At 34.6% G+C, this 14,108-nt stretch overlaps 1 protein-coding gene across 21 annotated transcripts in view; it reads right to left on the reverse strand.

The window, feature by feature from the left end:
* Positions 1–14,108, reverse strand: part of HMBOX1 (homeobox containing 1) — a 191,277-nt gene that overhangs the window by 46,930 nt on the left and 130,239 nt on the right. For all 21 annotated transcript variants that reach the window (XM_072796119.1, XM_072796130.1, XM_072796122.1 and 18 more), the window contains one exon: positions 6,420–6,573. In XM_072796119.1, coding sequence (XP_072652220.1) covers positions 6,420–6,573 — 154 coding nt within the window. The remainder of the gene's footprint in view (positions 1–6,419; positions 6,574–14,108) is intronic.

Below are 14,108 nucleotides of genomic sequence, written 5' to 3' on the forward strand. Positions count from 1 at the left end.
GGTCATGGATTTTGTTGACCTGAATTCCCCATAGTATTTTTTTTTTAAGATTTTATTTATTTATTTGACAGAGAGAGAGACAGCACAGGCAGAGGGAGCAGCAGGCAGAGGGAGAGGGAAAAGCAGGCTCCCCACGGAGCACGGAGCCCAAGGCAGGGCTTGATCCCAGGACCCTGCTCAACCGACTGAGTCACACATGCCCCTTCTCCCCCCGCAACAGTATTGTTTAACAGAACTTTGTTCCATATTTCCTACAAACCTGGAACTGGACCTAGAGGCCTGACTTGATTCAGCTCTGATTTTGTTAGAAAAATACTCTGTGGGAGGTGGTATTTATATCCTCCAAGAGGTATATAACGCCTGGTTATCTGTTTTTGTTAGCAGCTATTCATAATCATTGTCAGATCTATTATTTCATTAGGAGTTTACAAAGTGATGATACTCTAATTATATTATTCCTTTTTCATTTATTAGTTGGGATCCTTCATTAAAAAAGGCTTTTTGGTTAATCATAGATAAGGTTCATAGGCAAAACAAGTTAAATGCTCAGTTCTTTCATTTTACCACTTTTAATTATTTAGTTGGTACTCTAACATTCTCTAGTTGTGACCAATAATTTTTTTTTAGTATCATTATTACATATGGATTTTTAATAAGTTTGCTGGGCTTCAATCTATTACCACTGGTATTATTACTGATACTTAAGTTATCCCTATTTTTGGACAGGGGGAGCCTCTTCAAATTAGTTCCTGAGTTCTTTTGGTATCAAAAAGATACCATCTGTATCTTTTGTACACCTATCTGTAATGGCCTTCTTGCTTTAACAAGATCCCTAGTCTAACCATGTATATTTTTGTCCCAAGTCTAGAATCAGGCATTTTTCCAAGGAGTGTTAATGGTACTTATGACCACAATCTGGGCTCCAGGCCTGCTAATTTCTACTAGGTTGATCATTGTCTATGGGTTTTTTGAGTACGTAAAGGTGGAAAGTACACCTCTCCTTTTTTCAAGGGAAACTATAACAAATTCACGTTATTATTTATAATTCATATTCAAGATTTTAGGACCCATAAAAATGATAGCTGGCTTCTTAGCAGAAATTGACAAGCTTATCCTAAAATTCATATGGAAATACAAGGGATCTAGAATAGCTGAAACAATCTTTAAAAAGAAGATAGTGGAAAATTGGTATTTCCAGATTTCAAAATTTACAATAAAACTGTAATTGTAACAGTGTGGTAAAAATATCAATGGAACAGAACAGAATTGAAGAGTCTCCCTCAAATTTATAGTCAAATGATTTTTGACAAGGGTACCAAGACTAACCAATGGGAAAAGAATAGTTCTTTCAACAGTGCTGGGAAAACTGGATAGCAGCAAGCAAAAGAATGATTTTGGGTCCCTCCCTCACATCATATGCAAAAATTAACTTTAATGGATCAAAGACCTAAATAAGAGTTGTAAGTATAAAATGCCTGGAAAAAACACAGAAATAAATCTTATGCCTTTGATTTAGGCACAGCTTTCTTTTCTTTTTTTTTTACTTTTATTTATTTATGATAATCACAGAGAGAGAGAGAGGCAGAGACATAGGCAGAGGGAGAAGCAGGCTCCATGCACCGGGAGCCTGACGTGGGATTCGATCCCAGGTCTCCAGGATCGCGCCCTGAGCCAAAGGCAGGCGCTAAACTGCTGCGCCACCCAGGGATCCCATAGGCACAGCTTTCTTAGGTAAAAAGTAAAGGTACTAATAACAGACAATAAAATAAATTGGACTTCATGAAAATTAAAAGCTTGCATATGCCAAAGGTCATCATCAAGAATGTGAGAGAGCACCCACAGAGTGGAAGAAAATATTTGGAAACCATGTGTCTGATAAAGGACTTGCACCTAGAATACATAAAGAAAACTTACAATTCAGTATAAAGACAAATAACCCAACTTAAAAAATGGGCAAATGATCTGAAAAGACATTTCTCCAAAGATGAAATACAAATAGCCAATAAGCATATAAAAAAAATATTCAAAATCACTGGTTAGGGAAATGAAAATCAAAACCACAATGAGAATCTACTTCATACACAAGGAGGATTATAACTAGTAAGACAACGATAACAAGTGCTGGTGAGGAACTGGAACCATCATACAGTGCTGAGTGGAATGTAAAATGGTACATCTGCTTTGGAAACAGTCTAGCAGTTTCTCAGAAGGTTAAACACCATACATTTGACCATATGACCCAGCAATTCCACTAGTACACAAATTTCACCATATGACCCAGCAATTCCACTAGTACACAAATTTCATTGGTGGCAGTACTATCAATAATAGCTAAAAAGTGGAAACAATCCCAAATGTCCAACAACTGATGAACGAATAAATTAAATATGGCATATCTACAGAATAGAATATTACTTGGCAAAAAAAGAAATGTAATACTGAAATAACCTTCAACATGGATGGACGCTGAAAACATTATACTAAGTGAAAAAAGTGAGTCTACAAACAGCCACGTTTGTATGATTCCATTCATAAGAAACGTCCAGACTCAGCAAATCTATATACAGGGAAAACAGATTAATGGTTATGTAGGGTTGGGGGAGAATGGGAAAAAAGAGTGACTGCTACTGGGTAAAAGGGTTTTGGGGGGTAAAGAGAATATTCTGAAACTGATTGTGGTGATGGTTGCAAAACTGTAAATACACTAAAAAGCACTGAATTGTACACTTTAATTAGGTGAATATCTCAATAAGGCTGTTATTAAAAGTATAAATTAAAGATAAATTTCTATATGCACACACATACACAAGATAATAATGTTTTACTTATTTTGATTTTATATGGTTTACACTGAAAAACTTGATTCCTAGTAACACTATGATTGTCTCACCTATATCTGTATTTATACAAATAAAAATAGTACCTGAATAATAATATTACCAACATTAGTAAAAACAAGGTAAGATTTTTTTTGTAGTTTTTATTCCTAAACTGTATCCCACCAAGAAGCATAGTCAAAATACTGTGTTATAAAGTTATTTGGTACAGTTCAGGAATGTTTAGTTCACAGATTTGTTTCATTTTAGCTATTTTTAGGGGTCATCTTCCCCTCCATTTCAATCTAATTTTGTTTTATAATTACATAAAATATTTACATGGTTACAATGTGAAAACATGGTATATTTAGAGAAGTCCAGTTCTGTTCTTGTCCCCTCCACAATCTGTTTTTCTTCCTCCCCTTCTCCTATTGGTAATCCATTTTATTTTATGGTATATTCCTTCATTTTAAAACAAATTAAAAGCAAATACATAAATACATAAGTGATAGCCTGCATTTGACACTGTTTTTTTTAACATTATATTGTGCAGATCACTGTATACAGAAAAGTATTCATTTCGATGGTTACCAAAATGCAAAAAAGCCTTACAAAATATTTAAGTTATGGTACAGAAGGACACGTATGATTTTCATTCTGTAGAAAGGACAATTCATTTCTTTTGCTGCTGCATAGTACTGTACTATTTGAGCCTGGGAACCAACATATGGGTAAACTGTAATTTATTCACCCAGCCCACTACTGGACACATAGGTTGTAATCAATATTTTGATATTATTGTAAACAGGGCTCCTATATTTATACTTTTGTCAGCTTGTCTCTGGGATAATTTTCTAAAAGTGGGAATGCTGAGTCAAAGGGCAAATCCATGGGTAATTATCCCCAATACTCTCAAATTCCTATCCATGGAAATTACTACGTTTTGCATTCCCACAAGTAATGTATGAGAGTGCCCTTTTCCAATCAATGGAAATCAATCAATAAAAAAAATGTTATGGAACTTTTGGAGTTTTGCCAATGTGATAGGAGAAGAAGTGTCTCAGTGTAATTTTAATATGAATTTCTCTTACTGTGAGTTAAACTGAACATTCTTTTATATATGTTTAAGAGGCATTTGCATTTGTTTTTCTGCTGGTATCTTTAGTTTCCTACAGATTTGGTGGTCTCTCTCTTTTAAAAGTTGTTTTACACATTAAGGTTAATCATACCAGCAAATGTTTTTTTCCTAAGTCCTACTTAGGAAAAATTTCACCATTTCCAGGGTATTTGTATTTTCTTCTATTATTGATATGGATTCACTTTTTTTAATTCATTTGAAATTTGTCTTGGTGTATGACATGAAGAATGAATAATTTTTGACTTATACCAGTAAGTCAGCTTAGTACTTTGCTTGGCTTTACAGCCTGTAAATAGGCATATTTATGTGCCTATTCAGTATAGTGAAAGACATCACACATTACTCTGAGGCCAGGGAATTTTACATTCCATGTTCTGAAGATATAAAGTTCCACTTTCACAGAATGAAATCATACTGTGATCTATTGCTATTAAATACTTTGAAAGGCTTTTTGCATTTTTGCAGCTACTGGAACGAACCACATACGTTCTTGCTGGTTGTGCCAAGTAAGATAAAATTAAACCCAATAACCAATTCCTGGATTAAAGACACTTATTAATTAAAATTAAGGTCAAAAGGTGAAAATTAAGATTAAATGGGAGTCTTATACAGGGTAAGTGCTCATATCTTTTTTTTTCTTCTTCTTCTTTTTTAAAGTAGGCTCCATGCCCAACGTGTAGCCCAATGTGGGGCTGGGCTTGAACTCACAATCCTGAGATCAAGACCGGAGTCGAGATCAAGAGTTGGACACTTAACCAACTGAGCCACCCAGGCAACCCTCAGTATCTTTTTAGCTGAAATTTGACCAATGTGATTTTGTGGGTAGTTTTTGTTGATTTGGGAAAAAATAAAAAGAAATGCAAAGATTGCAAGGTTTAATTTTGAAAATACATTAGGAATATCACAATCATTATTAATATTATCAATTTTAACATTAATCTTTCTTCACACTGACATGAAAAAATTAAATGGCTGGATAAGTAGCAAAATTAGAACTTATACCAAGTAGAAACTAATACCAAAGTTTATTCTGTTACCCAGAGGAAAATATATAATGCTGCAAATACTTTACATTTGATAGTATTTAAATTCATGTCTATTATGTCAGAAGTTCTGAAGAAGGTTTTTAAAAGAATCAAAATTTCTAGATACGAAAAATAAAGCAGATTGTAAATGTCAGGACTCTGGGATGAAAAAAGTCTCCCTCTTCTACTTAGCTGCTCAAGCATATAAGGATTCATTACTCAATGAATGGCCTCTACTGGAATTTACAGTAAAGAGAGCAATGAAAGTAACATAGGATAACATCAATGAATAATCTACAATCTCATTTTGGCTACTTTAAGCAAACTTTTTAATTTCAGCCCAATCACAAGAACAAAACCATGGCCTTAATTTTGACATTTTCAATCTCCCTTTATTTCAGGTAGTGATGTTTATGAGCTGGGAGATTAGGAAAGAGGCAGGAAGAGAGATGGCAAAAGTCCTAGAGACATACATGGTTCTCTACTGGCTATTGAAAAACTTCATTTTATAGATGAAAAAGTTACTGCTCAGAGTTTGTGACCTAGACAAAGTTGCACAGCTGGTTAAATGGCAAAGCCAAACCAAGGTTTCAGGTCTTTGACTGAGTTATTAAATGCTTTATCCAGTTAAACTCAGTTTTAAAAATTCAATTCCATTTTTCCCATTATTTAAATTATTAAGAAATCTCAATATGAAAATTCAATTGTTTTTATCTTTGCCTGATATCTTTTTTTCTATATTTAATCTTAGGAAGTAAATACTTTTCTAGTGGAAAATTATTACCTTATTGAATATAAAACTCTCCATCTAAAAAAAATTCTATAAACATTCCTTGTAGGTAGGAGACTAAAAGAATAATTTTACTACAGGATCCACCTTAAATATACTGAACATTTAAAATCATATTTAATTAACTTATATCATTCCAGATAGGATAACTGAAGCTAAGGTCAAATTCTAGTCTAAAACATACTGAGGATTTACTATGGATCAGGTACTAGTGCTACAGTTAGAAGATAAATTACCAAATCAAAATAAAAACATGTATTGTAACCTTTGGGACTAAGCTCCTGATTGAAAGAAGTGAAATTTCAGTGGTCTCCTATACAAATATTCAATATTTCTGATGAAAATAAAACTTTGAAGAGTGTTTCCAAAATACAATATAAAGATCTAAATTAAATAAAATCTTCCAAAGTTTCTGAAATTACTGAGAACACTATTAAGTTATATTTATAGATGTTAACTCCAGTTTTATGAATTCTCAATGACAAGATCATCTTATTTCAGTAATACAGCATTTAAAATACTCCAAAATATACTTAGAGATAGAACCTAGATTCCAAATTACTTGTCTGAAATGAAGACTATCCCAATCTATCTAAAGTTTCTCTCTTTGCTAAGGTTGGGAGATTGCTAATGGGAAAGGACACATGTACCTTTCCATGACAGCCAGGCACTCCTTTCTCCAGGTAAATCGACTCCCTCGTCGTAGTCGGAAGGTGCCAGATGTGGCAGAGACTGGGGGAGGTGTTTGTCTCCATTCTGGGTCCTCTATCGGAATGGGGGCTGGTCTCATACTTAGTGTAGCCCCTGAAATAAACAAGACATTTTTAGCAAATATCTTGCAAGTTATTAAAATCAATGACAAATATAATCATGAAATTAACAATAAATTTTTGTCCTTCCATTGGAACTTGCAAGCCAAATACATTTGATATTTACATTAAAAAAAATCCCCTGGGGGTCTCACAGTGCCTGTCCCACGCCAATGCAAACTGTTCCCTTGAAACCACTGCCTAGCCTCTGTGCTACAGGCTATGGGCACTGAAGCAGATTGCACTATGGGGGGAAAATGTGACCCAAACAAAAATTCAAGGGACAGAAACTCTTCCTTAAAAAGTTTATAATTATTTTAAAATGTCATTTTTTGGGTCACTTGTCTTTTATCTTTGTTTATATAATTTTTTGAAATAAAGCCCAAAATCTATCTCTTTAGGGGAAAAGGGAAGTATGGTCTTTGGACCAGTGACTAATTAATTAAGAGTATCTTCTGAAAAATCTTTCTTGAAATTCCCGATAGTTTTAATCTTTCGAACAATATACACTATATGATCAGAACTTTTTGTTACCACTCAAAGGACTCTTGTTACTGAGAAAATAGAGCCCTTAAAGAATGTATGCAGATAGAAGATGGAATTTAAAATAGCCCTAATTGTGGTAAACTCTTAAAAAAAGTCAAATATATAACATCAAAGACAGTAAGGTAGTATTCAATATGATTTGTCTACTAGTTAACTAAAATTAGATCTCTATAGGTCTACTACCTGTTATAGCTATACTGGTTTCTGTTACCTCTTCAATGTAATAAAACTAATGGGGAAAAATGTAATTAGGACATTTTATTAATTTAGACTAGTCTTTTCTTTTCTTTCTTTTTTTTTTTTTTTTTAAGATTTTATTTATTCATGAGAGACACAGAGAGAGAAAGAGAGAGGCAGAGACACTACCAGAGGGAGAAGCAGGCTCTATGCAGGGAGCCTGATATGGGACTCAATCCCAGGTCTCCAGGATCAGGCCCTGGGCTGAAGGTGGCGCTAAATCGCTGAGCCACCCAGGCTGCCCTAGACTACTCTTTTCTTAAATAATGAACTACTTACTAATGATGCATGTATTCTTAAATTCACCATCTCCCACCATCTTTCTTTTGGTTTGCTCTAGGTTAGAAGCTAGAAAAACAAAACAAAACCCTAAAGACAAACAAAAAAAACCCAACATTGTTTCTGACCTCTGTAGACTTATTTCAATGAATTTAAATATAACTTGATATGTGTTCATAGAGTTCAGTCCTGGGATCTCCCACTGTTTCCCTTCATTCTCTATACCGTTAAATTCGTCTTCCCAAAGTATAATTATGATCATAGCATTCCAATGATCAAAAAGCCTTCAAAAAGTTCCTACTGCCTATGGAATAAAATACAAACTCTTAATATAGCCCTAGAAAGATAGGTTAGAAATTGTTAGAAGTATGTGGAATAATGCACATAATAAATATGTATTGATTTCTTCATAAGAGGAATCATACACTATTTATTATTACACATTGTAATTAATATGTTGGGTGGTTTTTCTATTTTACTACATTCAGATCTCTCTTTGTAGACCCCCCCACCCTTAATGTAAGCTACATATTTATATGCATTGTTATACAGAGGCCCAGTATTTTAACCAATCCTGATTTTCCTCTCCAAACCTGTTGTCTTACAGCCCTTTCCAGCTGAGTAAATGGCATCCCTATTTTTCAAATTGCTTGGCTCAAAATTTGCAGATACATCTTTGACCTCTCTACTTCTCCTATGTATCATATATCCAGAATATAGCAAACCTTGTTAATTTTATCTTCAAAGTATATACAGATTCAGATCAATTTATATTACGTCAACAGGCTTTAGAATAAGCCAGCATCATCTCTCCAAAGCATAACTTTCTGGGATAGGTTCCAAAGATAGCCCTTCACAATAAGTCACACCTCCTGGTAATCATACCCTTGAATTCTAAGCTGGTCCTGTGACATGTTTTGACAACAGAAAATGGAAAGAGTTCAAGGCTAGGTCATAAAATGCTTGCAGCTTCTAACTACATCTCCTGGAATACAGGTTCTGGGGGGAAACCAGTTACCATATAAGAAGTATGACTAACTTGAGACTGTGATATTGTAAGGAAGCCCAAGCTAGCCGCATGGGGTGAAAGATGCCCAGCTACCCCCAGGTGCCACAGATGAGGAAAAAAAGCCACTCTGGGTATTCCAGTCACAGCAGACACCATGTAGAGAACTGTATAACCCAGCTGACAGAAAGGCCCTAGTACCAATAGAGTCATGTGGTAGTCAGCCCTCAAGGTGGTTTCAAGGAACTCTGCCTACTGGTATTCACCCTGTTGTGTAGTCCCTTCTCATACTACACCAGGTTAGTCTGTGTGACAAAAAACATATGGTAGAAGTGAATATATATTATATCTGACATTAGATTATAGAATACACCATAGTATCTTATCTTAGTAGCTCTGCCTCTTAGATCACTTGCTCAGGGGAAAAATAGCTGCCAAGTTTTAAGGACACTCAGGGAGCCTAGGTAGAGAGGAATTGAAATCCCTGGGCAACAGGCAGAAAGGAAACTGAGGCCTGCCAAATCACTCATGGTAGTGGTCTTAGAGGCAGACTGTCCAGCTGCTGACAGCTCAACTAGAACCTCATTAGAACTCTGAGCAGAACCATCTTAGCTAAGCCACTACTGGATTCCTGACCCACAGAAATTGTGAGATAACAACTGTTTGTTGTTTTTAGCTAAGTTGTAGGGCAATCTGTTGCACAATAATATAAAACAAATATAAGACATTATAACCATCTCTAATTGTTTATTTCCCATATTCCCCAATATACTATTATGATTATTACTAATTATTCACATTTATAAATTTGGCAGGAAAAAATTTCCTTTAATATAGAGATTTCACAATTAGTAAGAAAGAGCATCTTATTTACTGAACTTTATATATGTTTTCTTATGAATTTATATCTTTTGTCTTTTTCTTTTGAGGTATCCATTTAATGGTGTGTTGAAACAATATCAATTGCTAGTTCTAGAGATTGCAACTTTTTCCCCAGTTTGTCATTTGTCTTCATGGTGTGCTTTCTTTTTTCCTTTTTTTTTTTTTTAAGATTTTGTTTATTTATTCATGAGACACAGAGAGAGAGAAAGAGAGAGGCAGAGACACAGGCAGAGGGAGAAGCAGGCTCCATGCAGGGAGCCCAACATGGGACTCGATCCCGGGTCTCCAGGATCACACCACCCAGCGGTGCTAAACCGCTGAGCCACCTGGGCTGCTCTATGGTGTGCTTTCTGATCTTAAATCTTACATAGTCACATTTGTCAACCTCTTCTTTTGTGGTTTGTTTTGTATCACTCAGAATATTTTTATAGTTTTCTTATTGTTTAAACCTTTAATAGATATATTTATTAGATACAAAAATGATTTCCTGTGGTGTGTGATGCAAAATAAGTATTTAACTTGTTCCTCAAAAGGACAAGTGTGTCACCACACAATGCTTTAGAGATTCATGGCTTAAATGTATGACAGACTGTAGCCTGCTACCATAGTTCAAAGAAAGTTTTACTGGAACACAGCCATACTCATTCATTTACATGTTGAATTTACATTACCCTACATTTGCATCAAAGTTAACAAAGTTTAGGCATAAGGAGAAAATATGGGATTGGAGAGTTTCAAAGTCTTTGTTTTGGTACTTTTCTGAATGCAAGCAGGAATTACAACATAACATGGGCTCTGGAATCTACCTAAGTTACATTATATAAATTCTGTTCCAACAGACATGATAAAAGGTTCAAGGCAGAGCCAAGCAGCTATCTCTCTTTACCAAGAGAAAGGTAAAACAGACTGGGTAAGGCAATAGGTCCTCTCATCCAAGGCCTAACTTCTGGTAGAACAATAGAATTTCAGGGCTTCAGTGGGTAAAAGATAGAAAATAGGTCAGTAAATTGTAATTAGAAGGCCACATTATAACTATAGCATGTTTTCTTAGTTGAGTATAAATAAAATAAAGAATACAAAGAATCTTAATCATGAGATTCAAGAAAATCAGCTAACTGATAATAATGGTTCTTTCTTGGTACTGGTGTTTATTGGTCACGTAACTTCTTTATAATGTTCTATAATATCCAATTTTTCTATATAAAGAAATTTAGGTGAAATAAATTACTTTAAAAAGAAATCAAGGCAACTTATGCACAGACGGGTAGAAACTCAGTAATTTCAAACTTATAAACATACTGAATTTGAAACATAATATTATTGTATTACTTCTGAAGTTTTTCTCTTGCTCCTTTTTCTTTTTCAATGTAGCAGTATTTAAAAATAGCACAAGCAGCATTCTGGAAACACTCCAATAAACACAGATTTGTTCTAGAAACCTTAGTTAATCTTGCTTTAGTCAAAGCGGATGGAGAGCAATGAATAACCCAAGAATGGGTCCAAAATTATAGACTCTGACAGAAAAATACAAAGATACTAGAATGCAGGCTTTAAATCTCTCTGAAGTAAAATATGGGAGTTCTGGATTGGCTAAAAAACCCACTTTTTTTTTTTTTTTTTTTTACAGGAAATTTGTTATCTATTTTCTTTACAGAAACATTTTTTTCCCTTCTTGTATCTGGGCTCTCATTAAGATTTTGCACATTTATCTAGCAACTCTAAACCCAAGAGGAAAAAAGTCTCCCTAATTTGCTGATAGATTTTTAAATTTTGATAAATGTTCCCTTTGTATATATGATAATTTTCTTATCAGATTTACTTCTGAGTGAGCCTTTGCCAGTCAATTAATAAAATATGACTATAAGCATGTCATTACTATCCTGTTCATAGAAGCTACCTTCTCCAAAAGTAATTTCTCATTGTCCCCTATGTCACACACGATTTTCCTGAGGCACTGACACTCTGCAATAGTGAAGGGAGGAGGCATTACTTCTGATCTCCAAATTTACTTCATGTGCTTGCTGCATGAGCCTCCTGGCAAACTTTATTTGTTTAATTTAGAAATAGGCAAAATCTGTGCCATGAGCCAAGAGGAACTCAGCAAACTCTGTCTGTTATAGCAATGTTTAAATTAGACAAGGAAAAAGACTGCTGAGCCTAATTTGATTAAATAAAGGGTTTTTGATGTCAACCATACTGAATTTAGTACCCACTTCTTTTAAAAAATAGGCATTTTCTTGTAAATGTTTTCATAAGAAACAAGATAAAATGCATTTGATCAGTTTCCATCAGTCTATTTTATTCATACCCCTTGGCAGGCTTTGGGATATGCTGGGAAATTCTAATGATGGTCTGTTTATTAGAGGACTACAGTATATCTGTAACTATTGGGTTATCAGTAAAAATAACCTAAATATCCACTCTATTATTATTTTTCTTGCTGAGTTCACTTAGAAAGAGACTAGGGGAAAAAAAACAACCCATATATCCAAATGGATCCAGAGTAAAAAGGCTGAAAAAGAGAACTCCAATCAAGGTATACAAAGAGAAATGCACGGAGTCTAAAAATAGAGGCACAGAATGTACAAACATTTTTAATTTATTTTCTAAATGCTTACATTTACAGAAAAGAAAAAAAAAGTCACTTTTTCATTTTGTGATTTTTCTTAATTTTGCATTTTTCCCCAGAATATATGCAATGGGACAGCACCATTTACATTTATTCGGATGAGCAAGTAAAATTTGTGAAATAAAAGAACTTCCTATCAATAAGCAGGTCTGGACTATGTGAACCTAGGTTCTTCAGTTTTTGAAGCTGTTAACAAGGCAGATTAATTTCTTTTTTGCCTTTCTCCTTCTCTCCCTTCCTTCTTGCCTTTCTTCCTCTCTCTCACCTTTTCATGAAATTTTATATGTACCTTTTGCATATATAGTACAAGTACAAAATTTATAAAGACAAAAAATGTTATATAGTTAACAGTCTCCCTGCCATCCTGTATTTCCAGTCTCTCAGAGCTCTATAGAGCCTTCTTTAGTTCTAAATACAGCTGGCTAGAAGTGTTCTATGTTTATATAAGCATGTATGTATGTGTATGTATTCCCTCTATATATAGACAGTATACTGTATCTATTGTTTTGCACCTTACTTTATTTACTTATGAATTTGATATTACCACATATAAATTCAATTCATATAAAGCCCTCCTTTAAAAAAAATAGCTATTTACCCTCCATACTATTCCATTGTACAGATATACCATTTATTTAACCAGTTCATGACTGAGAGATATTTAGGTAGATTCCAATCACCTCTGCAATGACCTGCAAAGAAGATTCTTATATACTATAAACACTTAATGACCAGATAGTGGATAAGCTCATTTTAGGTGCTAACATAATTTTAGTTCATCTTATCCAAACAGAATAGTCATTTCAGTGTCCATGGAGAACAATACGATTCTTTAGTTATAATTAAAGGTTATTTTAAAATCAACAAAGGTGCATTCACCTAGAAAGAATTCCATCATATTAGGTCTTACAATAAAGGTAAAAATGCAAAGAATAACTTCTAAATATTAAATTTTAATTGGTAACATCCAACTACTGTTGATGCTATGAAAACTATCAAATGACAATCACAAACTTATCCTCTTCTCTTCAGTTAACTTTAAATTCTGTCCTACAAAACCTGTATGGATTTGGTTTTCAAATAAAAACCAGAAAGTTTTAATGAGGAGAAATCAGTAATACAACTTCATTAAAAAGCAAATGCACATAATTAGGGGAACTTATTCTTTCTTTTTAAAATTTATTTTAAAGAAACTGTACACCCAATATGGGGCTCAAATCCAGATTAAGAGTTACATGCTCTGCCAAGGCATGAGCTAGCCCAGGCACCCCTAGGAAACTTATTCTTAAAAGGAGGTACTGGGATGCCTGGGTGGCTCAGGAGTTGAGCGTCTGCCCCTGGCTCAGGGCATGATCCGCGGTCTCAGGATCAAGTCCCACGTCGGGCTCCCTGCCTGGAGCCTGCTTCTCCCTCTGCCTACGTCTCTGCCTTTCTCTGTGTCTTTCATGAATAAATAAATAAAATCTTTTAAAAAAAGAGGTATTATCTCCTTAAAGAAAGCTATTCCTTATCAACAGCTGGATGAATGCTGTTAGTCCTTTCCTATTTTCCTGTTTCAATGGCCTAGTTTCACCTTCATTCCAATTTCCTGATGATGGTTTAGCCTAACTCTGGTTCAAGACAGACTGAAGTAAAAAAATAAGATCAAAATCAAAAAGATAATCTTTTAATAAAACAGCTTCAGAAAAACATTATACTACCCCAGTGCTAAAAATGGGATTCCAATAGAGGTATTCTGCAGTTGGCAGTGCTATCAGGTCAGTTGTGGGGGCCTGATAGCTGCACCTTAGTCCTCTTCCTCTTTCTGGTGAGAATTCATTTTCCTGGTATCCTGGTCCCTGCCTGGGATTGGAGCCCAGCCTTGAAATCTCAGTATGGGATGGGAATTTAGCTTCACCAACTGTGATTAGATTATATCAAGGCAGTATTCTAAGTGCCAAATCCAAGAGAC

Source organism: Canis lupus, chromosome 24 (assembly GCF_048164855.1).
Source record: "Canis lupus baileyi chromosome 24, mCanLup2.hap1, whole genome shotgun sequence".
NCBI lineage: Eukaryota > Metazoa > Chordata > Mammalia > Carnivora > Canidae > Canis > Canis lupus.